We start from the raw sequence: 22,423 nt of genomic DNA, 5'->3' as shown, positions 1-22,423 counted from the left end.
ATTGTAATACTGGTGAGATTTAAAACAGCTAATTTGGTAAATCAAAATTTAATTTAAGGCTGGTTGGTAATTCTTTTAGGTGAATTCAAGCTCTTTCAAATTTGACAAAGATTAAGATCTCAAGTGTGATCTACTGTCTCAATAGCATTCAGAAACATTTGCTATTTTTACCTATCATTAATTAGATTAGATTACCTACAGTGTGGAAACAGGCCCTTCAGTCCAACTAGTCCACACAGACTCGCCAAAGTGCAACCCACCCAGACCTATTCCCCTACATTTACCCTTCACCTAACACTACAGGCAGTTTAGCATGGCCAATTTACCTAACCTGCACATTTTTGGACTGTGGGAGGAAACCGGAGCACCTGGAGGAAACCCACGCAGACATGGGAGAATGTCAGTGTGGAGTTTGCACAGTCGCCTGAGGCGGGAATTGAACCCGGGTCTCTGGTGCTGTGAGGCAGAAGTACTAACCACTGTGCCACCATGCTGCCCATAAATTAATATTAAATTCCTTTGCAATGGAATACAGGAATTTTGCTGATCCTTCGGTGTGTCATAGATTGAGCCTTTACATCTACCCCTGACTCGTACAGAGTTAGTTAATTACTATCTACATGGTAGTAAGGGCAGAAAGCTTTCTTTTAAATCCAGAAGAATTGCAAGCAAAGAAGAAAAAAGGTTAAAATCAAAAGTTCTTCATTGTTAGTCAATTATCTTCTCAAAAACTACAATAAATGGCTTTGTTGATATTTTCCGCAACAAAACACTCACTGCTAACACAAAAACAAATGTTAATCAGTGCAGTTTATCATGAGCAACTGATTATATTCTGTCAGAAGTACAAACTTGAAGAAAAGGAAGAAAGAAAATTTGGCAGCAAAGTTGAATAGGATCTCGTGGAATGTTGTGACAGCCCCAGCAGAATGGAGGAACAATCTAAATGAATAGAGACTTAGATTATTTCCTTTAATGTATCAAGTAATTAATATTGCTATTCAGCTTAGATAGGTACATTGAATACATTGCTGGAAGCAGGGGAAAGGGAGGTCAAGGAAAAGAATGTACAAAATGCTCCTTCTCATACGCCTCGTGTTCATGAAAAGTTTGGATTCGGAAACCATGTAAAAATTCCTATCCTTGAAAGGATGCTGCCAACTACCTTCTTTGCTGCTCATCACATGCTATACCTAGTGTATTGCGCTACTGCAAACAAAAAAGAAAGTGTGATACGTGAACTGACAATAGAACAGGAAGCTGCCAGAAATCATCTTCATTTGGCAGGAAAGCTTAAAAGGAATGAGTGTTGTTTCGGCAACAGTCCATGACGAGTCATGGAGCATTTTTCAAGTTCGGTAGCCAGACATCTGGCGACTGCAAGGCATGGAGTGAGGCCTGGTAACGGAAACCAGGCTTGAGCAGTTGCCCTGAATAGCTACACTGTAGGCTTTACTGATTTCTAGTTACTTTCCACCATGATCACTCACATCTACTTCGATCACATGAACAAACTGAACCATGGGTGTCTGCTGAGCAGAGACTCTGTAGATGGTGATCTGAACAAACTGAAGACCAGCAAGAGAGTAAAGACCAACTGTAGTGTCATCAGATAGAGTGACAGCTATCTGGCCCAGCTACGACAGGCCAGGATAATCAGCCTCTCTGCTTGCCACCTCTGCTCCCTATTCTACAATCAAAGGCATTTGCAATTCTCCAATTCTGGCTTCATGTGCATCCCTAAATTTTAATTATTGTCCTGTCGGTGGCCATGATTTCCACCACCTCGATCCCAAGCTCTGGAATTCCTTTCCTAAGCTTATATTCATCTGTTTTTTCCACCTTATCAAGCTAAGGGCCAATTTTATTTTTTAAACACTCCTATCAATTGCTTTGGGAGTTTATGATCTTAAAATTTTTATACAAGTACAAATCATTTTGTTCAAACAATGTACAGAAAATGCACAAATTTTTACTTAAAAAGACAATTACTAAGTCGTGAGGGATCATAAATGTATGCCATTTCATGAATTGGCTTTCTGCATGGAAACAATCCTCTTGGGAGAATTTTGAATTTGAGTTTGAAGCATACACAGAAGGGATATGTTTTATTATTTAGCAGGTCTAAACCTTGCCATAAAACTGATTTACAAAGAAAACACAAGAATTACATGCCACCACGATAATTCTCACCTGTGCACCCTCAAAAGGAGTTCCAATTATGCCTGTAGATCAGGAACGCAAAACATGTAGTTTTACAGTTGCGAACCCATATTTGTATAGCCCATGGAATTTCATTTAAAAAATGTTGATTCAGAATTGTTTGCAATGCTTAGTTTCATGAGATAAATTACTTACTAAAAAAAATCACTCAACTCCTAAGAAATGGTAAATACAAGTATATATAATTATATAGGTCGACCAACATATCCACGGAATCTGTTTCTGTGGTTTCAGTTATCCGCGGTCTGAAAATATTACATGGAACATTCCAGATCCAGGAGCTGGGGGCTGCCAGGGAGGTAAATTTAAATGAATGGGTTTGCTACTAGCTGCAGTTTTGGGCATCCACTTTAGTCTTGAAAGTTATCCCAACAGATGGGGGACTACTTTATTCCTAATTTGCAATAATGTTAGGTTCTTTTACTCTTGCTGCAACTGCAACACACCAACTTCTGTGAACAAGCAACCAAATTTATTAAGCACAGTAGAGTACAAGCTTTTTGGAGGAACCTTTAACACAGCTCAGGGCTTACGGGGTTGTCTTGAGCAGAATGTAATTATGAGAGGTTGACCAGAGCATCTGTAGGCATTGCATCTGACTTGTATAAAGGAGATATGTTTTCCTTGTTAAGTGCCTCACTTTGACCAGACTTTGCACGCCTGTGAATAGGGTCAAAAGGAGTCACCTAGCTTGTACTGTACTTAATAAATTTAGTTGTTCGTTCACAGATGTTGGTGTTGTGCAGTTGCATCAAGTGTGTAAGAACCTCAAGAGTAGAAGAATCTAACAATAGAACCTAATCCTTTTGCAAATGGAACAAAATGGCTTTACCTGGAGTGATCTCAGTTCAGTTTGCTGTTGCTGTATCTGCATTTGAAATATATCCAATATACCCCGAATGTTAGACAACTCTAGGCCAATCTTCTGCAGAATGTTTGTAAGTGAAGGGTCATTACCTAATAAAGAAACATTTCAAACTTGCATTAGAACAGGCTTGAGAAGGAAAAATGGGAGCAATAAACAAAATAGCAAAAAAAACAGAAAAATTGAAGATCGAACAAATGAAAATCATATCTATTAAAAAGAGAGAGAGGCAAAAAAAATAGAAGTACCATTCTAAACCAATGCCATCTGCTTGCAAATAGTTTATAAACAAGTCACTGCTGCAATAAATAAGAAACACAGGTATCAAAAAAAGGCTAAAATCCAGAAGCTACCAGATAAGAGACAAAATCTGATACATAAACATTGCAAATGCTGAAAGGAGGTCATAGCAGTGTGCAAGTGATTCAATACCAAAAAATGAAAAAAAAAAGAGAGCAGCATGTCTTTTTTAAAAATTCATGCAGGTGATGTAGACATTACTGACTAGGCCAGCATTTTATTGCCCATCTCTAATTGCCCAGAGATCAGCCAAAAGTCAACCACATTTTAGTAGTTCCAAAGTTAGATGTAGGCCAGACCAGGTAAGACCAATGACAATTCCTTTCTCTAAAAGGCCATCAATCAATAAGCATAAGAGCTGGAGAGCTCCTGAACATACCACAAGCTTGACAGAAGCATCCCAAACTGCCAGAAGCTATTGGTGTAGTAGAGTCTGCCAGCTTCTGGATGCTCAAGACCTAATCCTTTTGGGGTTTAGTGGAGAGGCTTTTCCTAAAAATCACCTTGGCATGAAAACAGAGTATAGCACAGTAACACAGCATTTGCAAATGTGTTGCTGGTCAAAGCACAGCAGGCCAGGCAGCATCTCAGGAATAGAGAATTCAACGTTTCGAGCATAAGCCCTTCATCAGGAATCTGACAGCATTTGGTCTACCATGAGGCCATTTTAAATGAGTTCCATATCCTGTGCATGGTCCATGCCCCTCTATGATCTTATTCACTTTTGTTGCCAGTTTCAAGTAGTTATGGACTTTCACCCCAAGATCCCTCTGTATATCAATGCTTTTAAAGGGTCCTGTCATTTACTATATACTTTCCTCTCACATTTAACCTCCCAAAGTCCATTACATCACAGCTGTCTGAATTAAATTTAGTTATATGGCACGAGAAGAGAACCTTTGGTCCAATTAGTGCATGTGACCATGGTCCCAAACTAAACTAGCCCCAATTGCCTACATTTGGTCCAAATCCTGCCAAGCCTTTCCTATTCATGTACTTATCCAAATATCTTTTAAATATTGTAACTATACCTGCATCTACCATTTCCACTGGCAGTTCATTCAACAAACATACCACTAAAAATATTGCCCCTCATGTATTTTTTTTTAAAAAGCCTCTCCTTAAAAATATGCCCCCTTTGTTTTGAACTCCTCCACCTTAGGGAAAAGTCCCTTGCTATTCACTTTACTAATGCCTATCATGATTTTAAAATTCTCTATGTTCACCTCTCAATATCCTACACTCCAGTGAAAAAACTGCTAGCTTATTTTTATAGCTTGTACCTTCCATTCCCGACAACATCCTGGTAAATCTTTCCTGAACCCTCTCCAATTTAATGATATCCTTCCTATAGCAGGATGACCAGAACAGTATCGAGTACTCCAGAATAAGCCTCACCAATGTCAACAAGACATCCCAATGCCTACACTTAAAAAGGCAAGCTTGCTCAACTCCTTAACTACACTGTGATGCAAATTTCAAAAGAACTATGTACCTGGACCCCTAGGACTCTATTTACAATACTGTCCAGGGCCCTACCATAAGACCATAAGACATAGGAGTGGAAGTAAGGCCATTCGGCCCATCGAGTCCACTCCGCCATTCAATCATGGCTGATGGACATTTCAAATCCACTTACCCACATTCTCCCCATAGCCCTTAAATTCTTGATGTCACAAGGAATTATCAATCTCTGCCTTGAAGACATTTAGCGTCCCGGCCTCAAATGCATTCTGTGGCAATGAATTCCACAGGCACACCACTCTCTGGCTGAAGAAGTGTCTCCGCATTTTTGTTCTGAATGTACCCCCTCTAATTCTAAGGCTGTGTCCACGGGTCCTAGTCTCCTTACCTAAGGGAAACAATTTCCTAGCGTCCACCCTTTCCAAGCCATGTATTATCTTGTACGTTTCTATTAGATCTCCCCTTAATCTTCTAAACTCCAATGAATTACAATCCCAGGATCCTCAGCCGTTCCTCATATGTTAGACCTACCATTCCAGGGATCGTCCGTGTGAATATCTGCTGGACACGCTCCAGTGCCAGTATGTCCTTCCTGAGGTGTGGGGACCAAAACTGGACACAGTACTCCAAATGGGGCCTAACCAGAGCTTTATAAAGTCTCAGTAGCACATCGCTGCTTTTATATTCCAACCCTCTTGAGATAAATACCATTAATTGCACAAGTCCTGCTCTTGTTTGGTTTTACCAAAATGCAATATTTTCGTCCAAATCTACTATATATTTTACAACCAATAGAAGGTCCTAGTACTCATCCTTGCAAACACAATTGGTCACAGACCCATAGTAAGAAAAACATTTCTACAACAACCTCTGTCTGCTATGACCAAGCCAATTTTGCATCCAATTTATAAATTCATCATAGATCCCATGCGACTTAATCTTCTGGACCAGCTTAACAGGAGGTTCTTATGAAACGCTTTAGTAAAGCTTATTTAGACAGTATGCACTATCCACCCTCAAACGATTTTAGGAGATAGAGATGGTTTTCAGGGGCCACCTCAGTCCTCCCCATGTCCTGATTGCCCCCGATTAGGGCAACTTGAGGGTTCCCTCAAATCCTTCAGGCAGGTCACTATTCTTTCCCATAAATAGAGCTGCGAGTATAAAAACAGAGCTAATATTTACAGACCTTTGGTTAGGTCACAATTAGTGTTACTTCCAGTCTGAACACCACACTTGGAGGATACAGAAACCAAAATGATTCCAGGCGGAGAATGCTAACTACAAACTTAGGTGAGAGAGAGTGAGAGTGAGAGTGAGAGTGAGAGTGAGAGTGAGAGTGAGAGTGAGAGTGAGTGAGAGACCGCGCGCACGACAAAGATAAGCTTGCGACAGAGTTGCAGTTGTTGCGCAAATGTTTGCTGAGCTGGGAAGTTAGTTTCCAGAAGTTTCGCCCCCTTACTAGGTGACAGCCCAGTGCTGTGAAGCCTTTTGTACGGTGTTGATTGGAATTTATTTGGTTTCATTCCCAATGCTTTGTCTGCTGGTTCCAGTTATTCTTTGCAATGGTTGGAAAATTGGGTCGAGGTCAATGTGTTTATTGATGGAGTCTAGGAATTCTCTGGGTGTCCTCTATTTGGCTTGTCCTATTATTATGGTTGCATTGTCCCAGTAAACTTTATTGTCCTTGTCGTTTATGTGTACAGATACTAAGGATAGCTGGTCGCGGTATTTAGTGGCTAGCTGATGACCATGAGTGGGAATGGCCTGCTGTCCAACCAAGGACGACTCTACAAAATCTTTGCCAAGACCAGACATCCAGCAACTTCATCCACAGATGCCTGGTAGACAAACACATGCTACGACTTAACATACTAACTACTCTACTTTATACAAGATAGATTTCAGAACTGACAGCCAGACTCCTCCAACAACTTGGATTTATGACAGCATATAAACAGAGTCACGCTCAGACCTAATAACCATAATATGTATGACAAACATTGTGTACAAGATTTCATGCAGAGACTGCACAGAACACCATATAGGACAAACAGTCAACTAGCCATCAGCATTAATGAACATCAAGTAGCCACAAAATGCCACAGCTATACAAGGTTTGCGTAAAGATTTGTAGCTTGGGTGCCAGTTGCTGTAGCTGAGGGCATTTCATCCAGTCTACAGTGACATCTTCAGTGCTTTGGAGCCTCCTATGAAGCACTGCGTACTGTCTCTTCTAGAAATTATTTGATTCCGTTCCTGCTGCTTCCAGTAGTTGGTTGTAGTGGTCAGTATATTGGGTCTAGGTCAATGTGTTTGTTGATGAGTCCATGGATGAGTGCCATCCTTCTAGAAATTCTCCGGCTGCCTTCGGTTTAGTTTATCCTATGATTGTTGTCCCAGTCAAACTTGTGGTCCTTGTTATCTGTGTGTTTGGCTATTAGGGACAGCTGGTTGTGACATTTAGTGGCTAGGTGGTGCTCATGGATGCAGATTGCTAGTTGTCTGCCCCATAGTATTTTGTGCTGTCTTTGCATGGAATCTTGTAAATTATGTTAGTCTTGCACATTATGAGTATCGTTCTCGTGAGTTGTCAGAGCATGCTGTTGAAAACACCTGCAAACCAAATTCCCAGCTCGGTAATATACCCACAACAGCTGCAAATCTTTACACAAACATTGAATCAATTGTCCATAGGTGTTCAAAGACAGGGAAATAAGAATCCTGTGCCAACCACCTAAGCGCTACCTATGAACAACTCCAATGCCTACATGAATGCTGAAGCAATCAAATACTACCACCTTGTGTCAGGTACAGACCACCAGAGAAAGTGAGCCTCAAAATGATCCAGATTAAGATTATGGTGGCACATAGCCTACACAGGTATGGATAAGAAATCACACCATAAATTTCAAAAGCGACCAATCAGAAGTGGACCATAACAACTGGACTGTACAGAACCACAAACAAAAAAAAGAGAATGCCACGACCAGACAAAATGACTAAACTAACCAAAAACAGCAGCGAAAACAACATGACAGACACCTGGATAAGTAATTTTTCTAACAGACAGCTCACAGGCATAGACAAATCAGTACTAGGTAAGGGACTCCACCACAGCCACTGGGATGCAGAAAAGAAAAACAGACTTCCTAGCTGCATTATAAAGTATGCTCAGAACCAGCGGACTAGCTGAATAAACTCAGCAAAATGATCAGACAAACCACTGTACCCCCACTAACAAAGAAAACAAAATGAACAACCTTAAACAAAATAGAGAGAAAAAAAAAAGGAGAGAGAAGCCATAAAAACACTCAAAAGGGCAAAAAACCCAAACATTCATTAGTAGCAGCAGATAAAGGCAGAATAACCGTAATCATGAACAAAACAGACTACATACAAAAAGCAGAGGAACTACTTGCAGATACCGACACTTACCTACACAGAGGGAGTGTGACCCCACACCACAGTCAAGCAATAACCAACTCTACAGAAAATGGACTGATAACCAAGACAGACCTATAAAAGACGAAAAAAAGGGAGAAGGAACCAACACCCCACAATTTTACAGATTATCTAAAAAAAAAGGTGCACAAACCAGACATACCTCTTCCAGGAACTTGATCACAAATAGGCAAAAGAACTTCAACAAAAACTCAAACATCTAACCAGCAGATTCAAACACGCCATACAAATCATCACGGAATTCCCAGACAGTACAGAGAACTTAAACATAGACAAGGACCAAGTGACGGTCTTAGTTGATGAAACATCTGTTTGGCTAAGACTTTGTCAGTTGAGTAAACAGACAATAGCCAACCTCCTGGACAAACAGATGACATAACAGGGGAACCAAATCAACCAACAAGGACAGCATACTTAAACTACTGGATCTGTGCTTGACAACGCATTTCACTTTTAACACTGGAGTTATGTGAATAAAATCAATGGGGCACCAATGGGCTCACTCATCTCTGGGTTCATAGCAGAAACAGTAAAGCAAAGACTGGAACAAATAGCCCTCCCACAAATCAGACTCAAAAAATTTGGATCAGATTCACTGACACTTTTGTAATAATTAAAAGAACAGGGATTGAGAGCACACACCATATCATCAACTCCATGCTCACAGGGATCAAATTTACATGAGGAGGCGATCAACAACCAACTCCTACTCCTGGATGGGATCATAGAAAGAACACAATGGGGAAAGCACAACAAAATTATCCAGAAAAACCACACATGGTGGACCGGATCCTGAATGATAACAGCAACCACTGAAATTCACACAAGCGAAGCTGCATTAGGACCCTGTTCAAAAGGGCTACAACATACTGTAACACTTCCATCCTGCTAAGAGAAGTACATCACCTCTACAAATCTTTGCCAAGAGTGGATATCCCCTCAACTTCAGATATTCCCATGACTTCATCCACAGATGTCACATTGTTTGTCTGTCAGACGAGGACAAAAACATTAACAACTTTACCTTATGTATAAAAAAAAAACACAGAACTGAAAGCCAAGCTCCTCAAACCACTCAGATTTAATGACAACACATAAACCAATAGCCACACTCTGACAATTCACTAGAACAAAATGACTAATTCCCATCACGTGTAGGACAAACGTGGTGGACAAGATTCCATGCAGGGACTGCACAAAATACTATAAAGGACAAACAGGCAGACAACAGGCCATTTGAGTTCATTATCAACTAGCCATTGAACATCACAACCAATTATCCTTAGGACCTGTACATACAGATATGGACAACACAATAATAATAGGACAAGCCAAACAGAGGACAGCCAGAGAATTCCTTGAAGTTTGGGACTCACCATGGACTTCTTCAATCAACACATTGAACTAAACTCAATATAGTGACCACGGCAATGAATAACCGGAACCAGCAACTGAAGCAGTGCGAATGAAATGAAATAAATTCCAACCAATAGTACGGCAGTACTTCACAGGAGGCTTCACAGCACTGAGGATGTAACCTAGTAAAACATCTGCAAACCAAATTCCCAGCTCGGCAAACATAAACACTTCTATCAAATGCCGTTGTTGTGAGTAAGATTATGACACATTTAGACAGTGGAAACAGTGGAATAACTATTCACACTTATCGCAAGGATTAGGGAACTTAGCTTAGGGTAGGAGTTGTAGGGAGAACGCAACAAAATACTAATTTTTAAAAAAGGTGAATGGCAGTGACCTGAAATTTGCTGCCAAAGGAGTGCTGGAAGTAGAGACGATCAATGATTTTAAAAAAGGAACTGAATGGGCATTTCAGGAAAGTGTACTTGTAGGGAAGAGGATTGAATGGAATGGAATTGATTGCTATAGAGAGCCAACATAGACTTGATAGATCAAATGGCTTCCTTCAATATATCTATAAAGATACGTTTATTGAATTTCACACATGTAATCATATGGACGGACAATACTAGCACTTTCCCCAAACGAATTCACATTTGGAGAACTTGTTGAAATTTTACAACAAGTTCTTTCATTAAAGTTTTGTCAAAATGAATAGTAGATAACTGAAAGTCATACTCAACATACACATGTTCTTCAGCTGCATAGATCTTTTGATAGACGATATCTTGTTGTTCAGTTGAGTCGATACATCTTGCAAGTCAACAGATGCCATTTCTACAAAGTCAAAATGAAATTTGATGTTATCTAATGAAGCACTAAGAGCGCAGCTTGTCCCAACGTGTAGCTAGACAGAAGGTGCAAACTTGGGAGGCAGGGGGTGGTGGTGGTGGCAGGGGAGGCTTCAAGGATTAAAATCACTAAAATATAGTTTGAACAAGAATAATTTAGTTTCAAGAATGCATGCTAAATTCCATTTAATTGTAGTCAGGGATAAACTAGCAACCAGTTAGTGAGGCAAGTACAGTTGCTAAGTAGCTGGCTCCTCTAGCTAATGGTGTTGAATCAGGTCTGTAGAACTTCAGTTAGTATATGACCTTGCTCAACACACAAAATGAGCGAGGGTGGGGGAAAAGAGAGAGAAGAAAGCATGGTAGTTGGAATTGGTGGAGGCTGGAGGGAGGGAGAATGTGGAAGTGGGTGATGGGGAGTATAAATTCAGAGATCAGAAACAGGCAATGAGTTAGTGAATTTTAGGCTGCTTTCTCAACAATAAAAAAAATTGAAATTTAAGCCTGTGTCTTAGCCAGTTAAACTACTTGAGACAACTACAGACTATTATATAGCATTATTCCTAAACAGTAACTAAAACTGTTTATGCAGGTGATATGTTGCAGCTGAAGCATTTGGAAGCTGATGGACACAAATGTAACTTGAGAAACTTGGCATGGAGGCCAAACCATAGGCAATACTATTATGCATCAAGGAGGGGGAAATCCACATGGACATTTCGTTCCATTTGGTAGTCACACACCTTCTGATCTGGTCCATAGTCAGGTACAGGAGAAGAGTTAACTGGAAGTAAAGCAGGAAAGGGAACCAAGAAGATAGGACACAGCAATAAGAGCAAAACTTATCTGGTTGTGATCTTAATTGCATTTTCTTGTGTTCCCCCATAGCCCATAACCCAAATGTAGAAGTGGAAGGGACTCAACACTTTGATTTGCCCAACAGGTGAAAGCTTCTTGCAATTTGTATCAGTAAGAGTAGGTAGTGCAATGTGAATGAGCAAACTGACCATAGCATCTTGGTACTGGAAGCCGAGGTAGTAAATAGGAATTCAGTGGTAGCAGGTTACAGTAAATCATGGAGATAGACAGCTCTGTAAAAATGTGTCCAGAGGCTATTGGTACCAGGCTCAGCGCATCTATTCTTGACTGGAGGGGAAACTTGCAGTAGGAAGAGGACGATTAAATTGTCATGATACACATGTATACCAACAACAAAGATAGGAAACAAGGTCATAGTACAGGTTAAGTTTGGATAATGTTAACCAAACTGAAATTATCAGAGTATAAGCAGAGCATAAAGGCCATAGAAACAGCAGAAGATTAGATTAGATTGCTTAGTGTGAAAACAGGCCCTTCGGCCCAACAAGTCCACACCGACCCTCCGAACAGCAACCCACCCAGACCCATTTCCCCTTCACCTAACACTACAGGCAATTTAGCATGACCAATTCACCTAACCTGCACATTTTTGGACTGTGGGAGGAAACCGGAGCACTTGGAGGAAACCCATGCAGACATGGGGAGAATGTGCAAACTCCACACTGAGTTGCCCAAAGGAATTGAATCCGGGTCTTTGGCACTGAGGCAGCAGTGCTAACCACTGAGCCACCGTGCCACCCTTAAAGCAATCACCAACCCTGATACGGCACTGCAAACATCATTGGCTCGTCCAGCTCAGCACTACACTTGGTCAGTGTCGGGATTGAACCCATGACCTTGGCGTTATTAGCACCACGCTCTAACCATCAGAGCTAACCAACCAATGAAATAACCCTTCATCCAATATCGTCCTGTTCCCACCTCAGTCAAAGCAAGACACTCAGGGACACAGTATGGCTTTACCTCCTTAATCTTTGTTCCAGGCTTTGGAGGGGGAGAGAATGATCACCCATGTGCACAGAGACATGAGTTTTCTGCCTTCTCTTGAACACTAGTTTCTTAATAAATCATCTAGTCATTTTAAAAGGAGCATCCAGATAAAGCAACATACATATTAAATTGGGTGACAGTTACAATCAGCAAGTGTCAATAGTAAAGATTAAGCCTTCTGCTGTTACACAATGAAAGCTTTTAACCTTGTTAACTGCTTTCACATAATGGGTACTGTTCCCCTTGTTAACTGACCTTATGCTTCCAATGGTTTAAATGGCTCTACATAATGAATGCTTTTCCACCTTGTTAAACCATTACCCTTGCCTCCTGTACGCCATTGTTTAGTGCAAGTTCTTATCAGATAAGAGAGTTATGCTCAGCTGAACCTCTTGTTTCACAAAACTCAGAACTTAACTCATGCCCTGCCTGGTTACACCCTATACAAATTCTCACATGAAGCGTTCATTCAAAAAAAAATGATGAATTGTTGGTACAGGTAGAAAAAAAATGTATGACCTGATAGCCATAACAGAAGCATGGTTGCAGAGTAACTTACCAGGGTTGGGACCTAAATAATGAAAAGTATTTGAGATGCACATTGCAAAATTTTAAGTATCATAATTAAAAACAATGTGCATATTACTCTGAAGTGGCCTAAACTTTTATGCATTTAAAGTTAAAAAAAAATGGCTTTACACAGGAAGTCCAATACCACTACCTGAAATAGGTGGGCAAAAGCATCTAGCAGGAGTTATAGTTACCTGAATGCATTACTAATAGGTCTAACATTACAAATCCATTACCTTGGACAAAATGCATGCCATAACAAATGATGTCATTTTACATTAAATTCTTCAGAAATCATTCTGATCATTTGAACCATATAACTTGTCCCAATAGCCTGATTTACATCATTTGGATTTTCATCATCATCATCATCTACAGTCCAAGTAACAACATTACCATTACCACACAAGTATTCATTCTCGCCATTACGCAGCACTTGATATTCAACATCTAAAAAAATTTTTAAACTATTTTGGGATCAGGATCATTTCACAGAGTCATAGAGACGTACAGCATGGAAACAGACTCTTCGGTCCAACCCGTCCATGCCGATCAGATATCCCAACCCAATCTAGTCCCACCTGCCAGCACCCAGCCCACATCCCTCCAAACCCCTCCTATTCATCGACCCATCCAAATGCTTCTTAAAAGGTTGCAATTGTACCAGCCTCCACCAGATCCTCTGGCAGCTCATTCCATACACGTACCACCCTCTGCATGAAACCGTTGCCCCTTGGGTCTCTTTTATATCTTTCCCCTCTCACCCTAAACCTATGCCCTCTAATTCTTGACTCCCAGACCCCAGGGAAAAAAACTTTGTCTATTTATCTTATCCACGCCCCTCATAATTTTGTAAACCTCTAAGGTCACCCCTCAGCCTCCGATGCTCCAGGGAAAACAGCCCCAGCGTGTTCAGCCTCTCCCTGTAGCTCAGATAGTCCAACCCTGGCAACATCCTTGTAAATCTTTTCTGAACTCTTTCAAGTTTCACAACATCTTTCCAATAGGAAGGAGACCAGAATTACACGCAATATTCCAACAGTGGCCTATAACTTCCAAGCATATAACAGCTGAAGGTGCTTACACATTCCTACTTTTCAGAAAATACTATACCACCTTCCACTTGTCCATTATCATTTGGATGCTGCCTTTGGGAGGTTTACTTATACAGTATTCACCTCCAAAGACTGCCACCCCAAACGGCAAGTAAGGGTTTGGAATCCTTAAATGAGGAAATCAAAGCATGACTGGGAAAAAATTCAAATTAAAACTCTCCAAGTGCATGTTAAGGAGACAATGGTGGATTGTGAAGACAGGTTATATTTGCCTAATTAGAACTGATTTTTCTTATATGAAGTAACAGAACGGGTGAAGGCAATTCAGTTGATATGGTGTCTACAGATTTGAAGAAAGTGCTAGACAAATTTATCAAACAAACAGCTGGTTCAATAAGTTTAAGGCCTATTGAATTGGAGGGATAGTGTGCAATTGGAATTTTATTTAAAAAAAGCTTAATAACAGATGACAGCAACTTCTGGTCAAAAAACCATGGATGCTGAAAATCAGAAACAAACAAATTGCTGGGAAAATTCAGCAAATCTGGCAGCATCTGTGAAGACGAAGCAGTTAACTTTTTTGGATTCTTTTTTTCTCTCCATAGTCCTTCAAACATTGATCCAGCTCCCTCAGAGTGAACAGGATGTTTAACTCTCCTGTTCTTTTGTCTTTTCTTGGTTTTAAAAACAAAGATTTTCTACCACACAACCACCTAATTGCAGTAGTGCTTATTTTTCCCCAGCACTTGTGTCATGTGCGTGCAAGTGTCAGATACTGTGAAGAACAACAAGTGTATACATTTGTATTTATATCCTACCACCAGGAAGAAAGGAAATACCCAAGTGGCCATTGACAAACAGTGCCTTTCTCAACAAAGGGCAATACTACGTGACCAAAAGTGAAGGGAAGGGTAGGGATTATCAGGTTCAGTTATTCTTGGGGGTGGGTAGGAGTAAACAATAGGTGGAGATGAAGCTGAGATACAGAAAACAACAGTTTGATGGGTAAAGCTCAGGCTGGGGGAAATCAACAGCTGCTAATTGGGACCATTGGTAGCTGACAATGGAATGGTTGTGGTACAGAAGGTCAACTGCTGAAAACTGGTTTTAGAAGTGTGATGTTTATTGACTGACATTGATATAATGGGCCAAAGGGACTGTCTCATTGCTGTTAAAAACTTAGAATGGTTGTGGTAACCTACGTGATGATAAGGTCTGGCGTGTGGGGATTCGGTAAGGACATGGGAAGTAGTGTTCAGGCCCAAAAATCAATTACCTCATTATGGAATCCCAAAGGCTGCAGAGTCTAAGCAGAAAAATTAGATGCTGTTCTTCCAACTTGTGCTGAGTTTTACTGGAGAGCTGGAAAAGCCAAGGCAGAGATGTTGGTCAGGGGACATGGTGGTGTGTTGAACTGCTGACATCAGGAAATTCATGGTTATTTTTGCAGAAGAAACATAGTTGCACTGCACAGTAGTCATCCAGTTTGCATTTCATCTCCCCAGTGTAGACAGCAAATATGATAAATTAGATTGAGTGAAGTGCAGGTAAATCACTGCTACATCTGGAAAATGTACTTGGGCCTTCAATAGTGAGGAAGGAGAAAGTAAACAAAAAGGTATCATGGGAGGTGGAAGGTATTGGGAGTGGAAGAGGAGTGACCAAGGTGTCCTGGAGGGAATGGGGTCTCTGCAGAAGACAGATAAGGGAGGGAAGGGAAATTTGTCCAGTGGTGGCAATTTGCTGAAGGTGGCAGAAATAGTTGCTAATGATCCTTTGGACATGGATGTTGTAGGGTAGTAAGTGAGGACCAGGAGGACCCTAATGCTGTTGCAGGAGGGAAGAGAAAGTAGGAGGGAGATCATAGTTCTTGGACACTGCCAAGAGTCATTTTAACTATGGTACTGGGAAATCCTTGGTTAAGGGAGGTGGTGGACATTTTGGAGGCCTTTGTAGAAACTGCCATTGTGAATACAGATAAAGGAGGTGGGAAACCGAGAACAGAATAGAGTTTTTTACAGGAAACCGGGCGAGGGGATGTATAGCTGAAAATGTGTTGCTGGTTAAAGCACAGCAGGCCAGGCAGCATCCTAGGAACAGGAAATTCGACGTTTCGGGCCAGAGCCCTTCATCAGGAATGAGGAGAGTCATTCTCTCCTCATTCCTGATGAAGGGCTCTGGCCCGAAACGTCGAATTTCCTGTTCCTAGGATGCTGCCTGGCCTGCTGTGCTTTAACCAGCAACACATTTTCAGCTCTGATCTCCAGCATCTGCAGACCTCACTTTTTACTGAGGGGATGTATAGTCAAGGTAACTGTGGGAGCCAGTGCATTTGTAGTGGAAATGAGTGGCCATCCTATTCCCAAAAATGGAAACAGTGATGTCTAGAAAGGGAAGGAAAGAGTTGGCAATAGACCAGGTGAAGGACAGGGTGGGATAGAAATCAGAAACAAAACTGAAAAAACCTTTCCAATTCGGGAAGGAGGAAAGCAGCATCTATGAAAGCTAATTCTGGTAGTTGGCTGTTCTTCACACTGGAGGGTAGGAGACACTGTTCCTCAAGGATCAGTGCTAAATTGCTTTTTTTTTTATGCATAAAAATCATAATCTTAAAAAAGTACAGAGAAAAATTTCAAAATTTTCCAATGAAACATGCAGCTTCAAAGGTGGCAGCAGCGTAGGATGCTCTGGTCGGAGCTCCTTTGTTACCAGTCCTTTTTTTCCCCCTTTCTACCTCCCTGGGATCTTAAGATCTTAAAGTCACTTATTATTATTTTGGACTTTTTCACTATTTCATGCTAATGCTTTTTTTTCCTGTAACAATACTATATTTTTCTTTAATCTGCAAGATTTGTACCTAGGTACTTGTACCTAAGATAGCACCATTAAAGGTAGCCATTGTAAAAACGTTTCACTGTACTTCTGTACTGGAGTACATATGACAATAAAAGGATATTCTATATTGTGGACAAGAGAGGCAAACAGTGAGAATGACATGAAGTAACTATCACAGGACATAGAGAAAATAGCAGAATGGCTGATAAGTCACAGATGAAAGGAGATCTATCATGGCTCACATTACCTCCAGTCTACAAAGTTGTCTCGATCCTTTGCAATTGCTCTGTCACAAGAGGTCCACGGCAGATTCCAACTCCCTGACCCTACACTATTCCTGAAAAATGTGGGTAACATTAGGTTCCCACTTATTAACTACAGCTGTACATTCAACACCATAATTCTAACAAAATCAAACTCCAAGACCTAGGTCTCAGCTTCCCCTTTCTTACTGGATCCTCGACTTCCTGGTCCACAGACTGCAAATCAGTAAGAATAGGAGACAACACCTCCAGCATAATCCTCACACCAGTGGAAACCATAGCTTCACAACTACCTGAAGAAGGAGCGGCGCTCTAAAAGCTAGTGCTGCCAAATAAACCTGTTGGACTATAACCTGGCATTGTGATATAAATAGGCGAAAGTGAGGACTGCAGATGCTGGAAACCAGAGTTTAGATCAGAATGGTGCTGGAAAAGCACAGCAGGTCAGGCAGTATGTGGTATAAATGACAGACATTCTGAACAGCTCCCAGCAGTGTTAGAATTAAAAAAAGAGAAGTGTAGTATCTTACGCAACTAAAAACTGTTCCGTCAGACTGTCGAAAAAAAAATCCCGACAGATCACCAGCTTCGTCCAAGCATGGAGACCCTAAACAGATTCACACCCCCAGGCCTTACCTCCTCAGAGCGCATCCCATCTTCTCCAACCAGGCGGCCAGTTAGTCAGCGATAACCTTCTCAGTCGAACCTGACAATTAACTTAGAAAATAAATAATAAACAAGCAAAATAGCATCAACATTACCTGTTCGCGTATTTATAGTTCGCCGGTGATTCTTGCCTTCAAAGAGAAAATAAGTATTTCGTAAACAATTGCTTTAAAGGCACATCCGTTAACGGCTCCTCCTTTTTGAAATTCCCGCCCATCCGGGCGCCCGTCGCAGCCGTACGCTAATGATATCCGCGTCGATAAAGAAATTGTCTTAAAAGTATGTTTCCGTAGTTCATGCTCGAATTAATCACAAAATATCAGAAAATTGCTGTTTTTCTTATTTTAAAAACTGTAATTTAAATACAATTTGTCCGTTGCTATGGCGAAGATACGTCATCGATTTGGTAATGCGCATGGCCCGGACCGGTGTTTGGTGGTCGCTATGGTGACGGTCCCTGCGGAAGTCGATGCTGAAAGGGTCTGAGAATCCTTCACCTTACTCTATCTGATAGCGCAGAGGAGATTCGAGTGGGAGAAACAGACCATGGCGGCTAAATGTCGAGAAAAGCCTTGCGGCAGGGAGGTGAAAGGCCCAACTCCCTGCTCTGTGGGTTTGGTAAGTTCAATTCTAAACGAGGATCCCCAAAGTTGCTGTCTCTCTACAGATGTTGCCAGACCTGCTGAGTTTTTCCAGTAATTTCTGAACTTGTGGTAAATGGCACTTTCAGGTAACTCATAAGAGAGAAAGAAGGACTATTCCATACTGTCAGAGTTAATTAAATAATAAATAAATACGTGTTTTGGGGTTTGATGCAGGAGGATGGAAGGAGGATTGTGGTGTAAGCTTGTTGAGTATGTTTCTCTGTTGTATGTTCCATGAAAATGGAACCTGCTGGTCAATCTCTGTAAGTGTGTTTGATGCCATTTGTATGTTTTCTATTCATTCATGGGATGTTTGCCATCAGCCAAGTGGTCATTTGTTGCTATCTCTATTGCAAACCCAAACCGGTCACTCCTGCAAAATTCAGAAATTGGAAGAGCTATCCCACAGAATGTCAGGCAACATCCAAGGAGCAGGAGAATCGATGTTTCAAGCATAAGCTCATTATCAGGAATGAGACTTGTAGCCTAAGGAGCTGAGAGATAAATGGGAGGGGGTGTGGGGCTGGGGGAAGGTAGCTGGGACTGTAATAGGGAGATGAAGGTGGGGGTGAAGGTGATAGGTCAGCGAGGAGGGCAGAGTGGATAGGTGGGAAGAGAGTTAGATAGTAGGATAGTTCAAGAGGCCAGTGCCAAGTTGGAAGGTTGGATCTGGGATAAGGTGAGGGGGGGGGAGGGGAAATGAGAAAACTGGTGAAATCCACATTGATGCCGTGTGGTTGGAGGGTCCCAAAGCAGAAGATGAGGCATTCTTCTTCCAGGTGTCATGTAGTTGGAGTTTGGCGATGGAGGAGGCACAGGACTTGCATGTCCTTGGTGGAGTGAGAGTGGGAGTTAAAGCTTTTGGCCATAGGGTGGTTTGGTGCATGTGTCCCAGAGGTGTTCTCTAAAATGTACTGCAGATTGACATCCTGTCTTCCCAATGTAGAGGAGACCACATTGAGAGCAGTGGGCACAGTGGAGGGCCTAAAGGCCTCCACATCCAACACAGATTTACCTATACTTCCATATACATCATCGACTGTATATATTGCTCTTTATGTAGTCTCTTCTACATTGGGGAGACAGGACACCAACTTGCAGAACATTTCAGAGAACACTTCTGGGACACGCACACACACACAGACACACACACACACACACACACACACAGACACACACACACACACACACACTAAACAACCCTACCGTCCTGTGGCCAAACACTTTAGCTCCCCCTCCTACTCTGCCAAGGACTGGGCCTCCGCCAACCACCAAACGCTAACCGCCCAATGCCTGGAGGAAGAACGCCTCATCTTCCATCTTGGGACCCTCCAACCACACGGGATCAATGTGGATTTCACCAGTTTCCAAATTTCCCCTCCCCCACTTTATCCCAGCACCACCCTGTTGAACTGTCCTACCTATTAGTGATTTTTGAGAAGATTTGTAGCTCAGGTTGAGGTTTTGGATGTACATTTGCTTGCAGAGCTGGAAAGTTCATTTTCAGACATTTTGTTACCATACTAGATAATGTCATCAGTGGTTCTCCAGTGAATTGCTGGTGTTATGATCTGCTTGCAATTTATGTGCTTAGATTTCCTTGGGTTGGTGATGTCATTTCCTGTGGTGATGTAATTTCCGGTTCTTTTTCCCACAGGGAAGTAGATGGGATCTAAATCGAAGTATTTGTTGATAAAGTTCCAGTTGGAATGCCATGCTTCTAGGAATTCTCAAGCATGTCTCTGTTTGGCTTGTCCTAGACTGGATGTGTTGTCCAGTCACAGGGTGCCCGACCTGTCGCATCTTCCTTCCCACGTATGTTGCCTCACCCTCCTCTCCGACCTACCACCTTCACCCCCACCTTCATCTACCTATCACATTCCCAGCTACCATCCCCCCTCCCCCCCTCAGCCCCACTCCCTCCCATTTATCCCTCAGCCCCATTGGACCACACGCCTCATTTCTGATGAAGAGCTGATGCTTGAAATGTTGATTCTTCCGCACCTCGGATGTTGCCTGACCGGCTGTGCTTTTCTATCACTCCACTCTTTGACATGGAATCATACTAGGAGAAAGTAAGGACTGCAGATGCTGGAGATCAGAGCTGAAAATGTGTTGCTGGAAAAGCGCAGCAGGTCAGGCGGCATCCAAGTAGCAGGAGAATCGAAGTTTCGGGCATGAGCCCTTCTTCAGGGCATGATGCCCTCCTGAAGAAGGGCTCATGCCCAAAACGTCGATTCTCCTGCTCCTTGGATGCTGCCTCACCTGCTGCGCTTTTCCAGCAACACATTTTCAGACATGGAATCATACCTCATAACATTGTTGCTCACAACAACATCCTTGGGACTTGCCCACCAGAGATGGTGGCACATTAGTATACGGTTGGGAGGGTATTGCCTTGGAATCCTCAGTGTTGATTCTGGATCCCCTTAAGTCCTGTGGCAACAATATATACAATAAAACCTCCTATTGATTACTACCTACCACTCTGTGCACCCCACCATACCCAACCTCTGCTGAAGAAACAGTGCTCCTTCATGTTGACCACCAACTGATAAGGGTGCAAAATGCATCAGGAGTGGCATGCGATGTCAGGAGTTTTTTTGACAGTCTGCTGAAATAGATTTTAGCTGTATGGGATACCATGTTACTCATTTCAGGCCTAAAATTGAGAGGAGCTGTTGAAACCTTGTATTTATAAAGTGGCCAGAGGATGTCCTGAATAAATCGTGAATCGAGTGCCTTTTGTTAATTTTCTGTAAATGAAAACAGATCCTACAGTCTTATTTTGTTGATGTTGAAAATGGGGGATTCAATAATGATAATGCTATTGAATATCTCACTTCTGCCAAGAGGATTGGTTATGGGCATTTGCCTAGGCCCCAGTTATGCTTGCTTGTTTATGGGGTATGTGGAACAGTCCTTATTCCAGTCCAACATTGGCCCCCTTCCACAACTCTTTTCTGGTACATTGATGAATGTTTTGGTGTTGCTGCATGCTCCCACCTTGAAAGATTTGTTCATTTTATGTCCAATTTCCATCTCTCTTTTCACTTTCACTTGGTCCATCTCTGATACCTCCCCTCCTCTTTCTTGACCTCCCTGCCTCCATTTCGGGGAATAAACTGTCCTCTGTAATCCACAACAAAGCCATTGACTCCCATTGTACTTTCACTACAGCTTGTCACACCCCACACCTTGTAAGGATTCCATCCCATCCTCCCAGTTCTTTCAGCAACATCGTAAAATTTGGATGATGCCTTCTTCTAAACCAGTGCTGCTGACATGATTTCCTTCTTCCATAATCGTGGTTTCCCACCCACTGTTGTTGACGGGGCCCTCAGCTGCAACTGACCTATCAAGCATGCTTCTGCCTTTGGCATGTCCCATCACTCATAACAGTGTGATTGGTTCCCCCTTTGCCCTCACACTTCATCCCACCAGCCCTTTGTACTCGAAGTTTATTCTCAGACATTTCAGACAACTCCAGCAGAACACCACCACCAATCACATCTTACTCTAACTCCTCCATCTGCATTTTGCAAGGACCATTCCCTTCAAGATACCCTGGTGACCACAACACCAGCACCCCCCCCTTCCATGGCACCTGCCCATGTAACTACAAAAGGTGCAACCCCTGTCTCTTCACCATCTCCTTGCTCACCATCCAAGGGCCTTAACAGTCTTTCCAAGTGAAGCAGCATTTCACCTGTACCTCCTCCAATCTTGTGTATTGCTTTTGCTAGATCCAATGTGGCCTACTCTACAATAGAGAAACCAAACCGATTGATTGACCACATTGCATGTGCAAGCATGACTCTGACCTTCCTGTAGCTCGTCATTTTCATACAGTGACCTGCTCGCATGCCCATTTGTTTGTTCTTGGCATGCTGCAATGCTCTAGCGAATCTCAGTGCAAACCAGAGGAACAACATCTCATTTTCAGACAAGGCACTTTACAACCTTCTGGATTTAATATTCTTTAGATTGTGAA

At 42.0% G+C, this 22,423-nt stretch overlaps 1 protein-coding gene across 4 annotated transcripts in view; it reads right to left on the bottom strand.

The window, feature by feature from the left end:
• ska1 (spindle and kinetochore associated complex subunit 1) overlaps positions 1 to 18,007 on the bottom strand; it is a 32,368-nt gene extending 14,361 nt beyond the window's left edge. Inside the window, exons 1-4 of one of the 4 annotated variants that reach the window (XM_060828988.1) lie at positions 17,881 to 18,007; positions 15,298 to 15,383; positions 10,424 to 10,513; positions 3,056 to 3,180 (exon numbers count right to left, since the gene is read on the bottom strand). In XM_060828988.1, coding sequence (XP_060684971.1) covers positions 3,056 to 3,180; positions 10,424 to 10,511 — 213 coding nt within the window. In that variant the 5' untranslated portion in view covers positions 10,512 to 10,513; positions 15,298 to 15,383; positions 17,881 to 18,007. Of the gene's footprint in view, positions 1 to 3,055; positions 3,181 to 8,290; positions 8,372 to 10,423; positions 10,514 to 15,297; positions 15,384 to 17,755; positions 17,819 to 17,880 lie in introns of those variants that run through there. The other 3 variants (XM_060828980.1, XM_060828995.1, XM_060829002.1) reach the window with 3 other exon arrangements.
• Between the last annotated feature and the right edge of the window lie 4,416 nt (positions 18,008 to 22,423).

Source organism: Hemiscyllium ocellatum, chromosome 1, assembly GCF_020745735.1.
Source record: "Hemiscyllium ocellatum isolate sHemOce1 chromosome 1, sHemOce1.pat.X.cur, whole genome shotgun sequence".
Taxonomy (NCBI): domain Eukaryota; kingdom Metazoa; phylum Chordata; class Chondrichthyes; order Orectolobiformes; family Hemiscylliidae; genus Hemiscyllium; species Hemiscyllium ocellatum.
The sequence above is the reverse complement of the archived record's forward strand: the minus strand, read 5'-3'. Positions and strand labels throughout refer to the sequence as shown.